The following is a 23,021-nucleotide window of genomic DNA, read 5'->3' as shown; positions in this document are numbered from 1 at the left end:
CAGCCCACTAACCCAACCTGTCCCAGTCACCTTGCATTCTCATAGCATCCTCCTCACAGTTCACACTGCCACTCAGCTTTGTGTCATCTGCAAACTTGCTAATGTTACTCTGAATCCCGTCATCTAAATCATTGATGTATATTGTAAACAGCTGTGGTCCCAGCACCGAGCCTTGCGGTACCCCACTAGCCACTGCCTGCCATTCTGAAAGGGACCCGTTAATCCCTACTCTTTGTTTCCTGTCTGCCAACCAATTTTCTATCCATGTCAACATTCTACCCCCAATACTATGTGAGCTAATTTTGCCCACTAATCTCCTATGCGGGGCCTTACCAAATGCTTTCTGAAAGCCCAGGTACACTACATCCACTGGCTCTCCCTTATCCATTTTCCTAGTTACATCCTCAAAAAATTCCAGAAGATTAGTCAAGCATGATTTCCCCTTCGTAAATTCATGCTGACTCGGACCGATCCTGTTACAGCTATCCAAATGTGCCGCTATTTCATCTTTTATAATTGACTCCAGCATCTTCCCCACCACCGATGTCAGGCTAACTGGTCTATAATTCCCTGTTTTCTCTCTCCCGCCTTTCATAAAAAGTGGGAATAACATTAGCTACCTTCCAATCCACAGGAACTGATCCTGAATCTATAGAACATTGAAAAATTATCACCAGTGCGTCCACGATTTCTAGAGCCACTTCCTTAAGTACCCTGGGATACAGACCATCAGGCCCTGGGGATTTATCAGCCCAGTCCCATCAGTCTACCCAACGCCATTTCCTGCCTAATGTGGATTTCCTTCGTTTCCTCCGTCACCCCAGATTCTCTGGCCACTAGTTCATCGGGAAGATTGTTTGTGTCCTCCTTAGTGAAGGTGGATCCAAAGTACCTGTTCAACTCATCTGCCATTTCCTTGTTCCCTATAATAAATTCACCTTTTTCAAGGGTCCAACTTTGGTCTTAACTAATGTTTTCCTCTTCACATACCTAAAGAAGCTTTTACTATCCTCCTTTATATTCTTGGCTAGCTTACCTTCATACCTCATCATTTCTCCCTGTATTGCCTTTTTAGTTATCTTATGTTGCTCCTTAATCATTACCCAATCCTCCGCTCATATTTGCTACGTTGTACTTCTTCTCTTTTATTTTTATACTGTCCCTTGTCAGCCACGGTCACCCCTTACTCCCCTTGGAATCTTTCTTCCTCTTTGGAATGAACTGACCCTGTACCTTCTGCATTATTCCCAGACATACCTGCCATTGTTGTTCCACTGTCATCCCTGCTAGGGTATCTTTCCAGTCAACTTTGGCCAGCTCCTCCCTCATGGCTCCATAGTCCCCTTTATTCAACTGTAACACTGACACCTCCGATTTACCCTTCAACCTCTCCAATGGTAGATTAAACATGACCATATTATGGTCACTACCTCCTAATGGCTCCTTTACCTCAAGTTCCTTTATCAAATCCAGTTCATTACATAACACTAAATTCAGAATTGCCTTCTCCCTCGTAGCCTCTAATACAAGCTGTTTTAAGAATCCATCACGGAGGCACTCCACAAACTCCCTTTCTTGGGGTCCAGGACCAACCTGATTTTCCCAGTCTACCTGCATGTTGAAATCTCCCATAACAACCGTCGCATTATCTTTACTACATGACAATTTTAACTCCTGATTCAACTTGCACCCTATATCCAGGCTACTGTTTTGGGGGCCTGTAGATAAGTCCCGTTAGGGTCTTTTTACCCTTACAATTCCTTAGTTCTATCCATACTGACTCCACATCTTCTGTGTCAATGTCACCCCTTGCAAGGGACTGACCAACAAGCTACCCCATCCCCTCTGGCCACCTGTCTGTCTTTTCGATAGGAGGTATACCCTTGAATATTCAGTTCCTATCCCTGGCCCTCTTGCAGCCATGTCTCTGTAATTCCCACAACATCATACTTGCCAAATTCTAACTGAGCCTCAAGCCCGTGCACTATATTTCTTATACTTCGCGCATTCATATACAACACTTTAACTTCGGTATTCACCTCCCCTCTCGCACCGCTCGCAATTGGCCCTGACCTTACTCTCTTATCCCTTCACGAACTTTCCTTCCCATTAATTCGGGAGTCTTTGTAACTTTTCCTGTACTCACTTCGCCTTCAACTACATCTTTATACTCCCAATTTGTCAATCCCTCCCCTCCCCTCCCTCCCCCTCCCCACTATTTAGTTTAAACCCACAAGTGGAGCTCTAGCAAATCTGCTTGCCAGAACATTGGTCCCCTTCTAGTTAAAGGTGTAACCGTCCCTTTTGTACTTCTGAGAAGGATCTTCAGCTATTCTCATGCCTACTGTAAAGGCAGGTTTTTGTTACTGTAATTTTGTGCAAAGTGAAATTAAGATTAACATCTTCCATGTGTGTAATCTCAATTGTTAGTGTATTGCCATCATCTCTAACTCAATTGGTGAGACCACACTCGGTGTACTTTGTGCAGTTCTGATTGTCCAGCTATAAGAAGGATGTCGTTGTTGGAAAGGATGTAGAAACGATTCACATAGATTTAAGATCAGAAGGAAGCGATTTAAGAAGGACTCATTTTAATCAGAGGGTAGTCCGTGTCTCAAATGAGCTACCAGAAGAAGCTATGGAAATAGATACAATTATGACTTTCAAAAGTGATTTGGACAGATATATGAATAGGAAGGGTTCAGGCAAATATGTGCCTGATGCAGGCAAATGGGACTAAACCAGAATGCCAACTTGGTCGACATGGATAAGGTTTGCCGAAGGGCCTGTTGCCCTGCTATATAGCTCTGTAACTGTATGATTATTGCCTTTTGGGTTCCTGATCTTGGTTCTAAATGGCATACTCTATATCCTTTTCTACCTTTCATTTCTCTCCTTTTCCCTTCCTCTGTCTCAGATTTTAATTTAAGCCCTCTAAGCCCACCAGCAAACATCTCTGGAGGACCCTGTTCCTAGTCCTGCCCAAGAATAACCTGCCCAGTTTGTAGGAGTGCTAATGCTCCACAAATTTGAATACCTCCTCCCTTCACCACCTCTCTAGCTACATATTTATCTGCTGTATCTTCCAATATCAACTACAGATCTATAACATTGAAAATGGCAAGTTTTCAAATATTTTAATCATCATTTTGGACTATCGTTCATATTTTGATAATTGGAATGGGCAATAAAATAACAGAAATATCAGTAGACAATTTTACTTCGAGGTTTTGGGAATAAATGAACCTTCATACCTGGTGACTCTATGATTTCTGGAGGACTATTCTCTTTCACAAGAAGAAATTTACAAAAACCATGAAATGGGCGCAAATCAAAGCAGCTGTTTAGTAATTTAACGTTCACTTCACTGCACACGCTCATGAATCCCACTGCCATGTTGTTTACCTGCATGCCACATTAAAAGCATGATTAAATTATTGGTTCTGTTGCATGTCTACATTTAAAAAAATACATTTTGTGGGCATTTCCAATATATTTGTAAATGGAAAAACTTGATAGGTAAACAATCCAACAAACTTCTTATCTAAAGGATTTAAACAGATGCTCCTAGCACATTTTACAGTGAGAAGATATTTGCACATGACTTGAGTGGCCTTGACAACATAGGTCTACATGCACAAATGAGCATGCATGCCAATAAGGATGAAGCACATTATGCAGGGTTTGCTATTTAATTTCTGACTGTGTGAATTTCCCTGGCACGACATGATTCACAAGATTGATTGCTGGGCTGCCGGGAAAGTGTTATGATGGCAGATTAAGTGGACAGCTCTATGCTCTGTGGAGTTTAAAATAATGAGAGGTGGTCTTATGAGACGCATAACATTTTTAGGATTGAAAAGGAAGAAGTGGGAATAAACTTTTCCTCAGAATGGGGTAGAACAGAGGCCAGAGCCTAAAAATAATGGAGGTTTAGAGTCTTCTATCTAATAGGTCTGTGGAGGCCACTTCTCTGAACATATTCCATACAGGGACCCGTGGATTCTGAAATATTGAGTGAATCAAGGGACATTGAGTAGTGCAGGAAAGTGGTTATGAGGTGTAAGATCAACCATGATCTTGTTACTTCATTGGCATGTCTTGTTCATTAGTAAGGGCACCAAAGGCTACAGGGAGAAGACAGAATGAGGTTGAGAGGGAGAAAAAGATCGACCATAATTGAATGGTGGAGCAGAATCAATGAGCCAAATGGCCAAATTCTGCTCCTATGTCTCATGATCTTATGATCTAATTGAATACTGGAGCAGACACCAAGAGCAAAGTAGCCTATTTCTGCAGGTACACAAAATTGCTGGGGAAACTCAGCGGGTGCAGCAGCATCTATGGAGCGAAGGAAATAGGCGACGTTTCGGGCCGAAACCCTTCTTCAGACTGATGGGGGGTGGGGGGGGGAGAAGGAAGGAAAAGGGGAGGAGGAGGAGGAGCCCGAGGGCGGATGGGAGGGTGGGAGGAGACAGCTAGAGGGTTAAGGAAGGGGAGGAGACAGCAAGGGCTAGCAAAATTGGGAGAATTCAATGTTAATGCCATCCGGACGCAAGGTCCCCAAACGGAATATGAGGTGCTGTTCCTCCAATTTCCGCTGTTGCTCACTCTGGCAATGGAGGAGACCCAGGACAGAGAGGTCGGATTGGGAATGGGAGGGGGAGTTGAAGTGCTGAGCCACCGGGAGTTCAGGTAGGTTATTGCGGACTGAGCGGAGGTGTTCGGCGAAACGATCGCCCAACCTACGCTTAGTCTCCCCGATGTAAATCAGCTGACATCTAGAGCAGCGGATGCAGTAGATGAGGTTGGAGGAGATACAGGTGAACCTTTGTCGCACCTGGAACGACTGCTTGGGTCCCTGAATGGAGTCGAGGGGGGAGGTGAAGGGACAGGTGTTGCATTTCTTGCGGTTGCAGTCTATTTCTGCTTCTGATTCTTATGTTCTTACATTTGGACTGTACCTTTTATTATCTACAACATAGCAAGGTACTGTTTGACCACCAATCCAACACATCCTCTCATGGGGAATAAAAGATGGCCAGTAGATATTGGTCTCACTGGTCAATCTGTATCCAGTAAGTGAATAAAAAGAAAAGTTGGAAGCTGCAACATTGCAACCATAATGACTGTAAAAGTCATTTTGTGAGGAGCAAATAATATATATTGTTTTCCTCCTTGTTTTGCATAGTGGCAGCTGCTAAACAATATTACCCACTCCATTTCTACACAGTATGATCTAAAATTCTTCATTCTATCCATTGGAGCACCTTTTCTATAGCCCATTTCAGTGGTTTACATTTGTTATGTAGTGTAACCATATCCACAATGCAGAATGAAATTAGAAGCACAGACAATATAATTTCGCTTCAGATGTTGTTTATGAGCATGACAAAAAAGCCAAAAAAATCCACTTGAAAGGCAAAATACCAACCTCACAGACAGCAGCATGATTTGTTTCATCTTGAGCTTCTATTAATTCTGCAAGGAAGTATTCACCATAAGTGGTCCTCAATGTGTCAGTCATTTCATTGAAGATGGGAGCGATATCATCATGATCCTCTATCCTGGTGATCCAAAGATCTCAGTTCAGAAATACTCAATCCTTTTTCATAAACGATTTCATGGTATTTACATTATAATCTACAAAGACTTCAACCAAAGGCATTTTACAGATATTTCAAAGCAAATGTTCTCATTATCATTTCTTTGCAAAGTACAGGATCTTTGTTTTCCAATATCAGACTCAAAATTGTACACTGTAACATCAGTAGGATGAGTTGGAAAAATCATAACTAAAATATATTTTATGGCCTGGTGAAAATATATGCATGTCTACATTTAAACCTTCCACAGCCTATCATGTCAATCCCTTCGAAAATCCAAAATATGTAAAAAGATTTGGAAAGAGATAAATATTTGTTCTATGAGCAAAGCCTAAATTATTTTCAATAATTCTTTGGCTACCTTAGAATCATAGAGTCACAGAGTGATACAGTGTGGAAACAGGCCCTTCGGCCCAACTTGCCCACACGGCCAACAATGTCCCAGCTACACTAGCCCCACTTGCCTACGTTTGGCTCATATCCCTCCAAACCTGTCCTATCCATGTTCCTGTCTAACTGTTTCTTAAACGATGGGATAGTCCCAGCCTCAGCTACCTCCTCTGGCAGCTTGGTCCATACACCCACCACCCTTTGTGTGAAAAAGTTTCTCCCTCAGATTCCTATTAAATCTTTTCCCCTACAACTTGAACCTATGTCTTCTGGTCCTCGATTCCCCTACTCTGGGCAAGAGACTCTGTGTATCTAACCGATCTATTCCTCTCATGATTTTGAACACCTCTATAAGATTCCCCCTCATCCTCCTGCGATCCATGGAATAGAGTCCAGCCTACTCAACCTCTCCCTATAGCTCACACCCTCTAGTCCTGGCAACATCATCGTAAATCTTTTCTGAACCCCTTCAAGCTTGACAATATCTTTCCTATCACATGGTGCCCAGAACTGAACACAATATTCTAAATGCAATTTCACCAACATCTTATACAACTGCAATATGACCTCCCAACTTCTACAGTATGCTCTAACCTTAAATTAGCCTCTGAATTTTCTGAGAATAAGGAAATCTGAGGAGTTCAATTGTTTTATGGAGAAACATAGAAACATAGATGGAAACATAGAAAATAGGTGCAGAAGGCCATTCGGCCCTTCGAGCCAGCACCGCCATTCATTGTGATCATGGCTGATCGTCCCCAATCAATAACCCGTGCCTACCTTCTCCCCATATCCCTTGATTCCACTAGCCCCTAGAGCTCTATCTAACTCTCTCTTAAATCCATCCAGTGACTTGGCCTCCACTGCCCTCTGTGGCAGGGAATTCCACAAATTCACAACTCTCTGGGTGAAAACGTTTTTTCTCACCTCAGCCTTAAATGGCTTCCCCTTTATTCTAAGACTGTGGCCCCTGGTTCATTGTGCGTTCTTCCAGGAAATTTAATATTCATCAATATTCATTAATATGCATCTCCCAGGAGATGCTCATCTCAGAATATTCACTTCCAAGCATACTACAACTATGTACAGTTTCTTGCTAAAGACTTGGACATTATATTTACCCAGCTATACCAAAATGTCACTGGAGTCTTTTATCCATTCGAACTCTGCTTGAGCTGACACGAAGAAGTTAATGCCCGTGAGATAATGATGGGGGCAATTTGTGACAACTATAATGACAACTGTTGAAGAGATTCACGTAATTCCTTCTGTGATGTGCAATCCCAGCAACTGGCTCCGTTTAAAAACAAAATCATAAATGCAGTTCCTCCCCAGGTTACATCAGAGTATCTATCCTGACCTGTAGCCTCAAACATAGAAACATAGAAAATAGGTGCAGGTGGAGGCCATTTGGACCTTCGAGCCAGCATCGCCATTCATTGTGATCATGGCTGATCGTTCCAAATCAATAACCTATGCCTACCTTCTCCCCGTATCCCTTGATTCCACTAGCCTCTAGAGCTCTATCTAACTCTCTCTTAAATCCATCCAGTGATTTGGCCTCCCCTGCCACAGAGGGCAGTGAATTCCACAAATTCACAACTCTCTGGGTGAAAAAGTTTTTTCTCACCTCAGTCTTAAATGGCCTCCCCTTTATTCTAAGTGTGACCCCTGGTTCTGGACTCGCCCAACATTGGGAACATTTTTCTTGCATCTAGCTTGTCCAGTCCTTTTATAATTTTATATGTTTCTATAAGATCCGCCCTCATCCTTCTAAACTCCAGTGAATACAAGCTTAGTCTTTTCAATCTTTCCGCCATCCCAGAGATCAATCTCGTGAACCTACGCTGCACTGCCTCAATCACAAGGATGTCCTTCCTCAAATTAGGAGACCAAAACTGAACACAATACTCCAGATGTGGTCTTACCAGACCCCTATACAACTGCAAAAGAACCTCTTTACTCCTATACTGAAATCCTCTTGTTATGAAGGCCAACATTCCATTAGCTTTCTTCACTGCCTGCTGTACCTGCACGCCAACTTTCAGTGACTGGTGTGCAAGGACACCCAGGTCTCGCTGCACCTCCCCCTTACCTAACCTAATTAAGATAATAATCTGCCCCCTTTTTTTTTGCCGCCAAAGTGGGTAACCTCACATTTATCTATATTATACTGCATCTGCCACGCATCTGCCCACTCACTCAACCTGTCCAGGTCACCCTGCAACCTCCTAACATCCTCTTCACAGTTCACACTGCCACCCAGCTTTGTGTCATCCGCAAACTTGCTAGTGTTGCTCCTAATTCCCTCTTCCAAATCATTAATATATATGGTAAACAGTTGCGGCCCCAACACCGAACCTTGCGGCACTCCACTCACCTGTGCCTGCCATTCTGAAAAGGACCTGTTCACTCCTACTCTTTGCTTCCTGTCTTCCAACCAATACCATGTGCTCTAATTTTAGTCACCAGTCTCCCGTGCGGGACCTTATCAAAGACTTACTGAAAGTCTAGATACACTACATCCACTGGCTCCCCTTCATCCATTTTACTTGTCACATCTTCAAAAAATTCCAGAAGATTAGTCAAGCATAATTTCCCTTTCATAAATCCATGTTGACTTAGACTAATCATTTTACTACTATCCAAATGCCCTATTATTACCTCTTTAATAATATATGCCTCATAGGCCAACCACAATCAAGGTATAGTTAAAACAGGGCATTTAACTCCATCATTCAGATGTTTCTGCAGGATGCAATGATATTGCCATTAGTCAAGTACCCATGTGGCAGAAGATGCCTGCAGCCCCACTACAGCCAGCAAATCCATCCCGCCGGTCTCCCAAAAGCTTGCTTATCTGTAGGGGCTGCACAAAAGTCAGGCATTTGAAACCTGGAGAGTACTTGTATATATTGGGTAAAAGGCAACACAATATGTACAGTAAGGTAGCTTGTGAATTGATACTGCATATGGCATGGCATATTCAAAGTCAGCCTTAAAAATTATAAATATCAGACTATTTTGTTCCACCATTTTTTCCATCCCCTGTTGCATTTCATGAATTAATAGACGATAGACAATAGATGCAGGAGTAGGCCATTGGGCCCTTTAAGCCAGCACCGCCAATCAATGAGGTCATGGCTGATCATCCCCAACCAGTACCCCGTTCCTGCCTTCTCCCCATATCCCCTGACTCCGCTATCTTTAAGAGCCCTCTCTCTTGAAAGTATCCAGATAACTGGCCTCCACCACCCTCTGAGGCAGAGAATTCCACAGACTCACAATTCTCTGTGTGAAAATCTTCAACTGAATTCAAAATCTTGTGGAAGGGATTTTTAGTGCCCTCTACTGCTAATCACATAAGCTGACAGGCTGAAAAGCACACCATTTTTAAAAACATGAATGAAAATATTTGCACCTGACAATCTTTGTAAATTATTATAATATACAAGTATAAACTTAAAAAATTATAAATCTTTATAAATCAGTCTTGATTCTATTCCTGGGGGGTCATAACATTACTATCAAACGTGTTCTAATAAGTGCAAGTATCCAGAAACAAAAGATAAGGCCAGTTATGAACGTCTAGGGGTGCTTTCCTTCACACCATTGCAGCAGAAACTAATAACCAAAGATGGTAGCAAAGAAAGAAAGTATCTCAACCATATCTCTCAACCATATCTCTCAATTATATCTCTCAACCTAAGATGCTCAAGTGCAGTCATTGTTTGAATGTCCCAACGCAATTCTCCCACAAGAACAATGCAATCAAACTGTATGGTGAGTTTCAGTAAAAACGTTGGCAGGTGATCACTTAAATGTGTCAGAAAATAAATGTGCAAATACAGTTTGAATGCACACGTTGTTTTCTCAGCAAAAAATCCATAGGATTATTTGAGAAGTTTTGGAGTTCTCCCATGTCATTGTCAACATTTATGACACCATTAATATGACGAGATCAAAGAAATGGACTGCTATATTTGACTGACTAGCCAAAGTGAACTCCCTTTAAAAGTAGACAAAAATGCTGGAGAAACTCAGCAGGTGAGGCAGCATCTATGGAGCGAAGGAAATAGGCAACATTTCGGGTCAAGACCCTTCTTCAGACTGATGTGAAGGTGGAGGGGGGGGTGGGGGGAAGAAGAAAGGAAGAGGTGGAGCCAGAGGGAGAGTTGAGAAGGGGAGGAGAATGTAGGGACTACCTGAAATTAGAGAAGTCAATGTTCATACCGCTGGGGTGCAAACTGCCCAAGCGAAATATGAGATGCTGCTCCTCCAATTTCCGGCGGCCCTCAATCTGGCCATGGAGGAGGCACAGGACAGAAAGGTCGGATTCGGAATGGGAGGGGGAGTTGAAGTGCTGAGCCACCGGGATACCAGGTTGGTTATTGCGAACCGAGCGGAGGTGCTCGGCGAAGTGATCGCCAAGCCTACTCTTGGTCTCACCGATATAGAGCAGCTGACATCTAGAGCAGCGAATGCAATAGATGAGGTTGGAGGAGATGCAGGTGAACCTCTGCCGCACCTGGAAAGACTGCTTGGGTCCTTGAATGGAGTCAATAGATGCTGCCTCACCTGCTGAGTTTCTCCAGCATTTTTGTCTACCTTCGATTTTCCAGCATCTACAGTTCCTTCTTAAACATCCCTTTAAAAGTCAATAGTTATGTTTAAAATTCTTTGAAGTGTCGTGGGACATGAAAGGCATTAAATAGTGTAAATAGTGTATCTTTGTTCTATCTTGCTAGCAGCTACAAAATGAGTCAAGAAACTATGTTTACATCCAAATGTATAATTATCATAAATCATCAGATGATTCATTACCTGGCGTTTCGAATATGTAATACTGGAACATAGTCCTTTCTGTAACATGCATTGACTGAATACTGCACACCTTCTGTCTTCTTAAATTGTGGCAAAGGTGCAAACAGCAGAGCAATTGAAGGATCTGCGGTGGAAGTAAAATAGATAATATTATTGGATTCAGAAATTACTTTAAAAGCAGAAACTTAATCTGGGCCAAATTTGACAAATGCGATTTTTGAAAATTAATTCAAAATTTCCTTTACCCAAGCTGACTTTCTTTTCGATAGAAAGAATTAGGAAATGTAATTCTCGGACAGCATTAAAGACAGACCTAAAGCAGGAGAAGTAAGTTAATCCATTTCATAATTACACATTTTGCCACTGAATAATGAAGCCAAAAAATCAAATATCATTCACAAACTGCAGCAGAGTAAATAATGACCATCATCTCTACAGCTGCTTTACAGAACATTAGACATAAATATGGCAGAAAGTAAGCAAAGATGTTTTTTGGAAAAGCACTGGCTTTCTGCAGTACATAGTCTGCTCCTTCCTGATTCAATGAGAATATAGGAAAGAGAGTCAATCAAAAGTGTTTTGTTGTCATATGTCATATAACATTGTGGTAGCACACAGTGGCGCAGTGGTAGAGTTTCGGCCTTACAGCACCAGAGATCCGGGTTCGATCCTGACTACTCGTGCTGCCTGTATGGAGTTTGTTCGCTCTCCCTGTGATCGCGTAGGTTTTTTCCGGGTGCGCTGGTTTTCTCCCATACTCCAAGGACGTACAGATCTGTAGGTTAATTGGCTTTGATAATTCGGTAATGGTAAAATTGTCTCAACTGTGTAGGATAGTGCTAGTGTACGGGGTGAACGCTGGTCGGCGCGGAATCAGTGGGCCGAGGGCTAATTTTCTGTGCTGTATCTCTAAAACTGAAAAGAAAATGTCCCAAATCGGAACAATTAAATTCTTACTTACAGCAACAACGCGTATATAAACCTAGTGATCAGTAGATATATAATAAGCAATAAAAAGTTATAGCAATTAAAAAATATATTGTGCAAAAACAAACACAAAGCCCAAAGTCCCTAGTGCAATTCAGGCAGTTTGTCATTCAGATTTTGGTGTTCATGGTGTTCAATAGCCTGATGGTTTTTGAGAAGCTGAACCTGAACCTGAACTTTACGGTTTTCAGGCTCCAATACCTTCTTCACGATGGCAGGAGTGAAACGATACTGTGGTCAATAGACAATAGACAATAGATGCAAGAGTAGGCAATTCGACCCTTCGAGCCGGCAGTGTCATTCAATGTGATCATGGTTGATCATCCCCAATCAGTACCCCGTTCCTGGCTTCACTCCATATCCCCTGACTCCGCAATCTTTAAGAGCCCTATCTAGCTCTCTCTTGAAAGTATCCAGAGAACCGGCCTCAAGGCGGTGTGGGTCCTTGATGATGCTGGGTGCCTTTTTGAGGCAGAGCTTCCTGTAGATCCCTTTGATGGTGGGTACCCATGATGAACTAGGTTGCGTTCGCAACTTTTTGTTATCTCCTTCATTCCCGGGCGTTCAGGTTGCCAAACCAAGCCGTAATGCAACCAGTCAATATGCTCTCGACTGCATACCTGTACAACGTCAAGAGAGTATTCATCGGCATACCGAATCTCCTTCGACATATCGAGTCTCCTAATGAAGTAGAGGTGTTGACGGGCTCTCTTTATGATTGCATCAATGTGCTGGATCCAGGACAGACCTTCAGAGATATGCAAACCCAGGAACTTGAAGTGGTTGACTCTCTCCAACACCGTTCCTCGATGAAGACAGGTTTGTGGATCTTCAGCCTTCCTCTTCTAAAGTTAACTATCGGTGCCTTGGTTTTACTTACATTGAGAACAAGGTTGTTGTTCTGGCACCATTCAGAACATGGGGGGGGGGGGGGGAGCTGCAGATGCGGGATTTGGGGCACTTAATGTAAGCGAGCTTATGTAGCCAGCTTGAATGGTGTTGCCAATATAACTGAAAAGGTACATTCAAATGACGTTAAAATTAGAATGAAAGCAAGAAGCATTTCTTTAACCAGTGTGTGGTGCATCTGTGGAGTTCATTGCCACAGATAGCAGTGGAGGCCAAGTCATTGGGTATTTTTAAATCGGCTCTTGATTATTAAGGGTGTCAAAGGTTCCACAAGGAAGGCATGATAATGGGGTTGACAGGAAAAAATAGATCAGCAATGATCAAATGGAGGAGCAGACTCGATGGGCTGAATGGCCTAATTCTGCTGCTAATTTTATGGTTTAAATGGGACGTTTGTATTCCTTGATCATAATATTTATGTTTAATTTCTGTCACTTAAATATGTTTTAAAACATATTTGCACTTTTTTTGTAATTGTCTCTGATCATTAGCAACATTTGAAAACAGTTAAAAATGGCTTTGACATAAAGGAACTACCAAAGGTTGGACATAGAGCATCCAACATCCATCAGCTGACGCCTAGTTGGTACTTCATGGGTTGGCTGCAGCAGCAGGACCTGAGAGATGTTTGGACAAATAGAGCTGCAGAGATAAAGGTAGTTGTGAAAATATTATTCAGCAGATTGTGACGAATGGCCTGGACAGAGTATCATCTTCCCTGAAGATATCACAAAATGCTGGAATAACTCAGCGGGTCAGGCAGCATCTCTGGAGAACAGGAGTAGGTGACGTTTCAGGTTGAGGTCATCAGACTGAGAGTCAGGGAGAGTTGATCTTCCCCCCTTAAGTAGTAAAATTACACCTGGAACTTCTGTGTGCAGATATTGGTAAATCCTATGCACACTAAAACTTCCATCAGACACATTAATCAGCTAAAGTGCGGTCTTGAGCTCCCATCTACCTCATTGGAGACCTTTGAAGTATCTTTAATCGGACTTTATCAGACTTCATTGTTATATCTTTGCACTAAATGTTGTGCCCTTTATCCTTCATCTGTGCACTGTGGATGATTTGATTGTATTCACGTAGTCTTTTCTTTGACCGGATAGCACGTAAACAAAATCTTTTCCCTGTACCTCGGTACACACGATAATAATACTAATAATAAACTAAACTAAGCTTCCATAGTAAAGGCTTTGTATTTCTTAGTTATTTAATATAATATCTATGAGTATCTGTGTGGTGAAGTGCGTACACAACCTCAAAGAAACGCTACCTACCTGATAATCTCTCGAGCACAACCAGCGGCAAAGTCGGGTTTGGCCACGAACAAGTGCATAAAAATTGTGTTCATAGGCTGCCAAAATAATAAAATTAAGTTTTATGTGAAAATTTGTGAAAAATTGAAAATAGTATAAAATGTTACATTGTCATATTTCTCCAGAGTTCAAAATTAATCTTACCAATACATATAAATTTGGCAATACCAGATAATTTTGGCAGAAATAAATATAGTTCCATAATGAAAAAAGACCAATTCAAACTCTTGATGCATGTCTGGCTACAAATTCCACCAAATCAAAATGCCTGGTTACAAATTAAAATTAAAATCAGAGTTTACCAACTGTATAGTATTTGAGTAATGTTGGCTTTAAAAGTTGTGCACTTTGTGGGGGTGAGTGGATTAATGGATGTGGGTGTGGATAGGAGAAAGACGAGGAGAAAAAAGGAGGGATAAATGGAGGGATAAGGCAAGTATGGAGAAAGGTACGTAGGTAGAAAAGAGAGGAAAGAAAGAGATAGGTGGCTGAAGGAAGGAATAAAATTAAACAAAAATGACAAAAGTAGGGAGAGCAAAGTAAGATAATAGAGGATGAACCTGAAAGAAAAATATAATTTTGATATTCTGTCTCTTTCTTGTTTCATCTCCACCCTCTTTCCTACTTCTGTCTCCTCAGTTGGTTGATTTTCCCTTCCACTATTCATCTCTTCTACAGTTCATTCTGCATTCCTTCATTCTCTAATACCACATTTCCTTTCTTCCTCAACAATTTGGGATATTTCTTTGCATCTGTTTCTTCCGAAGAAACTTTAAATGCAAAAACCTGCAGATTTTGGAAATCTGAAATAAATACAAAAATGCTGGAAATTCAGCATGTCAGGCACCATCTTTGGACAGAGGATTAGTTAACATTAAGGATAGAACGTGGAACAGTACATCACAGGAACATGCCCTTTGGCCTTTGATGTCTGTACTGGACATGATTAATCTCTTCTGCCACCAAATAATCCATATCCCTCAATTTCCTGTATATTCATCTAAAACCTTCTTAACTACCATCCCCAATCTGCCCTTTTTAATGATCCACACTAATCTAATTTACCATCATTAAGTCCATAGCCTTTTATACCTCAATTATTCAAGTACTTGTCCAAATACTTGTTAGACATCTGTCTCCAACACCTCTTCACACAACACATCCCAAACTCCAACACATTCCACACACTACCTTCAACTTAAACCTTTGGAGCAGACATCAGTATAGCACAGAAACAGACCCTTCATCCCCCAATGTATTTGCCGAACATGATGCCAAGACCAACGCTAATCTGCCTGCATATAATCCATATCCCTCCATTCCCTGCATATCCATGTGCCTATCTAAAAGTCACTTAAATGCTCCTATAATATCTGCCACCAACAGCAGTGCTTTCCAGACAGTCCATGACCCTGGCATTCTCTGTGTCATCTGCACACTTAATAACCAACCCATCTACATTATATCCACATCACTTATGTATATGGTAGGAAATGCTGGCTTAAATCGAAGGTAGACACAAAATGCTGGAGTAACTCAGCGGGACAGGCAGCATCTCTGGAGAGAAGGAATGGGTGACGTTTCCGGTCGAGATCCTTCTTCAAACTGATCAGCCTGAAGAAGGGTCTTGACCCGAAACATCACCCGTTCCTTCTCTCCAGAGATGCTGTCTGTCCCGCTGAGTTACTTGTATATCACAGACATCAGTCCCAGCATAGATCTCCGCAGACTCCAACCTTAATATTGTTCTTCCACCACAATCATCTGTCTTTTAACAGTAAACCTGTTATGAATCCATATGACCATGAACCTTAAAGGGATATATTACTTTTATAGTTAGAATGGAATATGGCATAGAAACACACCATTCTAACAACCACCCATCTATGCTAATCCTACATTAATTATGTTTTATTCTCCTCAGAGTTTACCGTTCATTAACACAATCGGGAAAATTTACAATGGCCAAATAGCCTACCAACCCATTTTGCCTTTGGACTGTTGATGGAAACTGGAGCACCAGAAGGAATCCCATGTGGTCACAGGTAGAATGTCCAGAGTGGACCTCTGAGGGTCAGGATTGAACCAAGGTCTCTGGCACTGTGAGGCAGCAGTTCTACTAGTTCTAGTAGTTGCATCACTGTGCTGCCCTAAACAGTTCAAATTACTTTTTGGAGTGATTACATCATACTTTATCCACAGTTGGGAAATTGATTCATAATATTTAATTAAAATATGTGGTTGTTGCCCTCAAAGGATTTAAGTCAGTGAAACAGAAGTGTTAAGTTGTTGCATCCTTCTGTAATAGATCTCAGAACAGGGATCCCGCAGGTGGTGCATAATGAAGCAGCATTAGGGACGAGTAATAGGTCATTCGGAGATTTTGTTCAAATTTAACATAGAGCAACTGGACTGTAATTAACAAAGATAGTAATGAATGTCTTGATTGACACTCAAATAGATGGTTGAGAATTCTTCACTGGTCATCAAAATTACGTCTACTGAGTAATGCATCAACTATAAGGATCACAAAGGTTTATAATTCTAAGGGATGTCCACCTATTAACATGGAAACCTTCAGAAGGTATTTTGATAAACTATTTTAATTTTAGTACATAGATCAAACATTAGTATATGTTAGCTCTGAAAAATAAAAAGAGGCTAGAAATAGTTCTGCCCCTCAAATATTTGCACAAAACTGAGTTGCCCAGATTGGTCAGCACACATTTTGTAGCAATGCAGCAAAAGCTGCTGACGCAATCTTGATAACATTGGCAGAAGCAAATAGGTAGTCACGAATCACCAATAGTGGGAGATGGAAGAATTTGAGAGAAAACTAGTTGGGAGGGGATGGTCAAACTGCCCCCGAGAATGGTCAGAGATAAGCACAGAGAAGGTTGTCAGAGTCATAGAGCACAAAAACAGCCCTTCAGCCGAAATTGTCCATGCTGACTAAGTTGCCTATCACAGCTGGTTTCACACAGAGAGTGGTGAATCTCTGGAACTCTCTGCCACAGAAGGTAGTTGAGGCCAGTTCATTGGCTATATTTAAGAGGGAGTTAGATGTGGCCCTTGTGGCTAAAGGGATCAGGGGGTATGGAGAGAAGGCAGGTACAGGATACTGAGTTGGATGATCAGCCATGGTCATATTGAATGGCCGTGCAGGCTCGAAGGGCCGAATGGCCTACTCCTGCACCTATTTTCTATGTTTCTATGTTTCTATTTGCTTGTATTTGTCCATATTCCTCTGAAACATTCCTATCCAAATACTTTTCTCAATGACTTTTAAACGTTGTCATAGTACCCGCCATTTCCCCTGACAGCCCTTTACATATACCCACCCTCCTCTGTGTGATAAACTTGCTAATCAAGTCCTCTTCTCACCTTTAACCTATGCTATGGTTATAGACTCCCTTACTCTGTGAAAAGACTGTGACCATACAGCCTCTCCATTTCTCCTCATAACTCAAGCCTTCCAGTTCTGGTTGTAGCGGCACATTTTTATATCGTTCAAGAGATTATTCCCTCTAGCCGCTAAGTGGACTGCATGATTAAGGAGAATGTCGTTATACGCATGTGAGCTTTCCATCAGAGACCTTCAGAGCTTCTTCACAGATAAATCTTCATAACTGTCTTTTGATTAATAGATTCTTTATTGTTGATGAAAAACAATAAGGAACATCCAAATTTCTTCCGACTCATACACTATAATCTTCATCGATCTCCAGCATCGCTTTAAAGGTTAGAAAACTCCGTGTGTCTCTGTTACGCTTCGCATGGTCAAAGGGTATACCTTCCTCATGCTGGTCCAAAACTAAACTAAAAACTAAGCTTCTGCGCAAGAAACTTAGCTCCAAACATGCCCTAAAATACGTCCTGAATCCCACCCACAATATAATGGGCAGTCCAAAATGTTCTGCAACCTTTCAAGCTTAATGACATATAGGGGTATTTCCTATAGCTTGGCAACCAGAAGGCCATGCAATATTCCAAGTGCAGTCTCCAAGTGTTGTACAATTGTAACATGGCATCTCAACAATTGTATTCAATGCCTGACTGATGAAGGCAAGCGTGTCAAACACCCTCTTCGCCACCTTGTCTACCTGCGTCGCCACTTTAAGGGAACTATGCACTTGTACTAGTTGGGTTTGTCACCGTGGCCTCTATCAAAAGGATAATTTTGTTCATCCAAGTTTCACGCAGAGACCAAAAAACATAGAAGGTGGACACAAAATGGTGGAGTAACTCAGTGGGACAGGCAGAGATGTTGCCTTCTCTGGAGAGAAAGAATGGGAAGACCAAAAAACATAATTGAGTTTAGATAACATAGAATTAGATTAAATCTTAAAGCAAACCTTATGGGTCGACAGAGAAGGTAGGCCATCTCTCCCTTAAGTTAACTGATGTAGAAGCAGGCCTCACATACACAGAGAAATCCAGTTACTGCAAGTGGCCCATGCCATTCAAGTGTTGCACACACACCAAAAAAAGATGCTGGCTAGGGCATCGAACTGTGAGATGGACAACATTTGACACCACTTTGCTTCTGAACATCATATGCATATTGCCATTGGACTGATTATGACAATATGCTTACTTTAAAAGTGAATGGACAGTGCACAGTACAACTGTAGTATAAAATATTTATAAGATAAAGCCAAGATAAAATATTTGAGTATTTGATTGAAATGTTTTCACGATTCCTTCTTTTGACAAAGCTATCTAGTCTGGGAAACATTAATATTGTTGCTGAAGATAGACACAAAAAGCTGGAGTAACTCAATGGGACAGACAGCATCTCTGGAGATGTTTCAAGTCAAGACCCTTCTTCAGACTAAGAGTCAGGGAAAGGGAAACGAGAGATATAGACGGTGATATTGAGAGATATGGAAAAAATGAATGAAAGATATGCAAAAAAATAACAATGATAAAGGAAACAGGCCATTGTCAGCTATGAGCTAGGTGAGAACGAGTTACAGACAATGAGACTCAACAAGAAGACTGAAGCTAGTATGACTGTTGCCATTTATTTGGGCATAAAAAAGTAAGTTAATACCCATTAATATTCTATTATTCTCTTTGTGAAAAACGTATTAACCTCATACTTCATCCTAATATTATTTAGCTCAAAATATATTATTGAGTTAATGAGGAAAATTTGTACCAGTTGGTTATTCAGGTATTATTCGCAAGCCAAATAAACTCTGCTTAAAATATTATCATATTCATCATTGCACTTTGTTTAAATTCTACTAACCACACCGACACAAATATATACAACTCGTTATTCACTTCGTCATTATGCTAACTAGTAAGTAATGAAAACATAAACAGGAAGTATATTTGTCATAATTGTTACATTTCTTTCAGCTCATTAGGCATAAAAATAACACTTTGAAATATTGAGCAATTTGTGGCTTGAACTCACTGTCCATTTTAAGCTATTACCATACGCATGCAGCCAAGGTTCCCAGTTGTTTTGTGCAATAGTCTCCACATTTGGGTAATCTAAGAAAGCTGCATGAGCTATAATTTCATTCTTCTCATTTTCTACAGTCACAGCTAGATTTGCTCTTTCACTAAAAGTGCAAGAAATCAAAAACAAACATGTTAAAAAAAGAGCATATTTGCATTCATTTATTGACTTTCATGACCTTAAAACACCCTGAAGCATTTTACTACCAATGCAATGTCTCAAATGTATATCCAATGTGATAATGCAGGAAATACAATTGCCAGTTTGCAGCCAAACACCCTCTCTCCTCTGTATATGCAAGACATGCAATATCTCGAAGATAGACACAAAATGCTGGAATACTACAGCTGGACAGGCAGCATCTCAAAAGAGAAGGAATGGGTGACGTTTCAGGTCAAGACCCTTCTTCAGATGAAGAATCTCGACCCGAAACATCACACATTCCTTCTCTCCAGAGATTCTGCCTGTCCCGCTGAGTTACTTCAGCATTTTGTTTCTATCTTTGGTGTAAACCAGCATCTGGAGTCCCTTGCTCCACATGCAACATCTCTCTTCCAATACCCTCTTCCAAGCTTCAATGATCCCAGTCACTCCTAATGCTATTGAGGGAGTGCAGCGTAGGTTTACAAGGTTAATTCCGGGGATGGCGGGACTGTCATATGCTGAGAGAATGGAGCAGCTGGGCTTGTACACTCTGGAGTTTAGGATGAGAGGGAATCTCATTGAAACATATAAGATTGTTAAGGGCTTGGACACGCTAGAGGCAGGAAACATGTTCCCGATGTTGGGGGAGTCCAGAACCAGGGGCCACAGTTTAAGAATAAGGAGTAAGCCATTTAGAACGGAGGCGAGGAAACACTTTTTCTCACAGACAGTGGCGAGTCTGTGGAATTCTCTGCCTCAGAGGGCGGTGGAGGCAGGTTCTTTGGATGCTTTCAAGAGAGAGCTAAATAGGGCTCTTAAAAATAGCGGTCAGGGGATATGGGGAGAAGGCAGGAACGCCGTACTGATTGGGGATGATCAGCCATGATCACATTGAATGACGGTGCTGGCTCGAAGGGCCAAATGGCCTACTCCTGCACCTATTGACTATTGTCTAATTGTATTTCAATATCTGTTCAGTCCTTACTTAGCAAGAATCCGAAGTACCTGGCACTTGCTATCTTATAAATAGACACAAAATGCTGGAATAACTCAGCAGGCCAGGCAGCAAATCTGGATAAAAGGAATAGGTGACTTTTCGGGTTCTGTCCCAAAACGTCACCTATTCCTTTTCCCCAGAGATGCTGCCTGACCCGCTGAGATACTCCAGCATTTTGTGTCTATCTTTGGTATAAACCAGCATCTGCAGTTTCTTCCTACACGCTTGCTAACTTATTTATCTTTTATTTCAACTCTGACCTCACTGACCTGGTCTTCTATATTGTTCCAGTTGCACTCAAAAAATATATAGGAAACTGTCACTGACAAGGCATTTTAGAGTGTTCTCACTTCAACTGAGTACAACATTTCAGACCATTTTGCAATGGTTCTCTTGCCATTTACATCTTTTCTGATTTTTTTAATTGTTCCATTACTTTTATCCCTCCACCCATTTTTGTCTCACTGCATCAACTCTTTTGTCATCTAGTCATCAGCAATTTAAAGCATACTTTCTATTCCTTTCTTACAACAACTTTTCATTTTCTCCCACCATCTACTTGTTTATCAAAAGGAAAATGGCTACATTTCTAAATTATTTCAATTTGGATAAATCATCAATTCTATTTTTCTCTCGAGCTGGTGGATTCTTCTCACAATTTATGTTTATATTTTGTAATAAATAATTTGGCCTCAGACAAAGAACAGTACAGGAAAGAGTATTTCCTGAAATTCGTGGATTACATTTAATCTCGATATGGATGAGAGCACTTTTTTTCTGTGCAGTCCTTGAATTTTAGCACAGGGATAAAATTAAAATCAAAGCAATCATTCCAGCTATAATTATTTCCAACAGGTTGCAAAATTGCTTTCATATTTGCAGCACAGCAAATAAATAATTCAGAAAAAAATGTATTAGCTAAAGAAACCAGATTCCATGTACTGGATCTTTACATTTACTTACAGCAGATAGAGAATATTAATTCTTCCAAACATGTTCACTGTACTTTGGGTGAACAGTTTCATAATCTGAGGAGCATCTCGAGATTCTGATCGTCTTACGTTTATTGCTATGCTTCCTCCACTTGTACCATATATTGATGTCATTGCTACTCTCTAAAATAATGCACAGATGAGTTAATGAAATTAACATTATTTATCAGACTGTTTATTCAAATTTGTGTCAAAGCAATTAGACAGCGTAAACAATCTTTCTTATCACATGTCTTCAAATGAAAACTGAAAGGCTATGATGACTGGATTGAGGCATCTACGTGTTTATTGTGAAAATCATACTTTCTGTCAATTCTGAAAATCCTGCCAGCATATTACACTGACATTACTTTAGGTATATCTTAGGTATAAGCAAACAAGGAAAAGAGTGGGTATGTTATGGTAGCAGCGGAGGTGAAACAGTATTGATCAATTACTAACAGAACGCAATAATTGAAGATTAAAAATAAATAGGTTTTGTTAATGTGGATGTGATTCTCTCCTTCCCCACCTCCATATAACTTCCTTTTGAAAGTTACCTTAAACAAGTGTAAGCCTTTGAAACCTATTACTTAAAAAGTAAAACTTTTTTTTCTATTTTACCAGCCTGTAGTGCATTGTCTTGATTTTCGAGATGAGCCAAAGGTACAAATTTTTGTCCAGCATTTTGCGTGTACAAATTTATAGGTGATTCTCTCACCTCCCCCTAGATAACTTTGTGTCCCCCTACACAGGACGACTTTAAAAGTTACTGTAGCAAAATGCAAGTCTTTGAAACCTGTTTAAAAGTAAAATGTATGTATTTTTATAACCCCGTCGGGCATTGTTTTGATTTACAAGATCACCAAAAAGGTACAAATTTACAGGTGATTCTCACCTCCCCCTAAGTAATTTCACAGTCTTCCTACACAGAACGATTTAACAAGTTACCTTAGCCAAGTGCAAGCCTTTGAAACCAATTACTTAAAAACTTTTAAAACGTATTTATTTTTTATAACCCCTCTAGTCTAATGCATTGTCTTGATTTGTTAGATCAATTTACAGAAGATTCTTACCTCCCCTTTAGATAATGTCACGTCTCCATACACAGAACTATTTATAAAAGTTACCTTAGCCAAGTGCAAGCCTTTGAAGCCTAGTACTTACAAAAATAAAACAAGGGAAGGAAAGGCCGTCGATTTATTTTTTGTTGCTAAGGCAAGCTCTCAGTTTGGCAACGCCGAGGGTCGGTGTCATAGCAACAGGCGTCTATATCACGTGGTCGGGGCGCCGTCGAGCGCTAATGTCACGTGGCGGAGGCGACGCCGAGCGTCGGTGTCATAGCAACCGGCGTGGCCGTCACGTGGCGCTGTAAACCGGTATCATAGCAACGGGCGT

General features: G+C 41.0%; 1 protein-coding gene across 1 annotated transcript in view; it reads right to left on the bottom strand.

The window, feature by feature from the left end:
* The window catches only part of cfap61 (cilia and flagella associated protein 61), a 103,920-nt gene extending 80,985 nt beyond the window's left edge, over positions 1 to 22,935 (bottom strand). Inside the window, exons 1-8 of the mRNA XM_033026188.1 lie at positions 22,791 to 22,935; positions 21,616 to 21,767; positions 19,464 to 19,614; positions 13,997 to 14,073; positions 11,066 to 11,133; positions 10,821 to 10,944; positions 5,435 to 5,567; positions 3,255 to 3,405 (exon numbers count right to left, since the gene is read on the bottom strand). Coding sequence (XP_032882079.1) covers positions 3,255 to 3,405; positions 5,435 to 5,567; positions 10,821 to 10,944; positions 11,066 to 11,133; positions 13,997 to 14,073; positions 19,464 to 19,614; positions 21,616 to 21,758 — 847 coding nt within the window. The 5' untranslated portion in view covers positions 21,759 to 21,767; positions 22,791 to 22,935. The remainder of the gene's footprint in view (positions 1 to 3,254; positions 3,406 to 5,434; positions 5,568 to 10,820; positions 10,945 to 11,065; positions 11,134 to 13,996; positions 14,074 to 19,463; positions 19,615 to 21,615; positions 21,768 to 22,790) is intronic.
* Positions 22,936 to 23,021: the final 86 nt, after the last annotated feature.

Source organism: Amblyraja radiata, chromosome 8, assembly GCF_010909765.2.
Source record: "Amblyraja radiata isolate CabotCenter1 chromosome 8, sAmbRad1.1.pri, whole genome shotgun sequence".
Taxonomy (NCBI): Eukaryota; Metazoa; Chordata; class Chondrichthyes; order Rajiformes; family Rajidae; genus Amblyraja; species Amblyraja radiata.
This window is presented reverse-complemented; position numbering and strand designations above follow the sequence as displayed.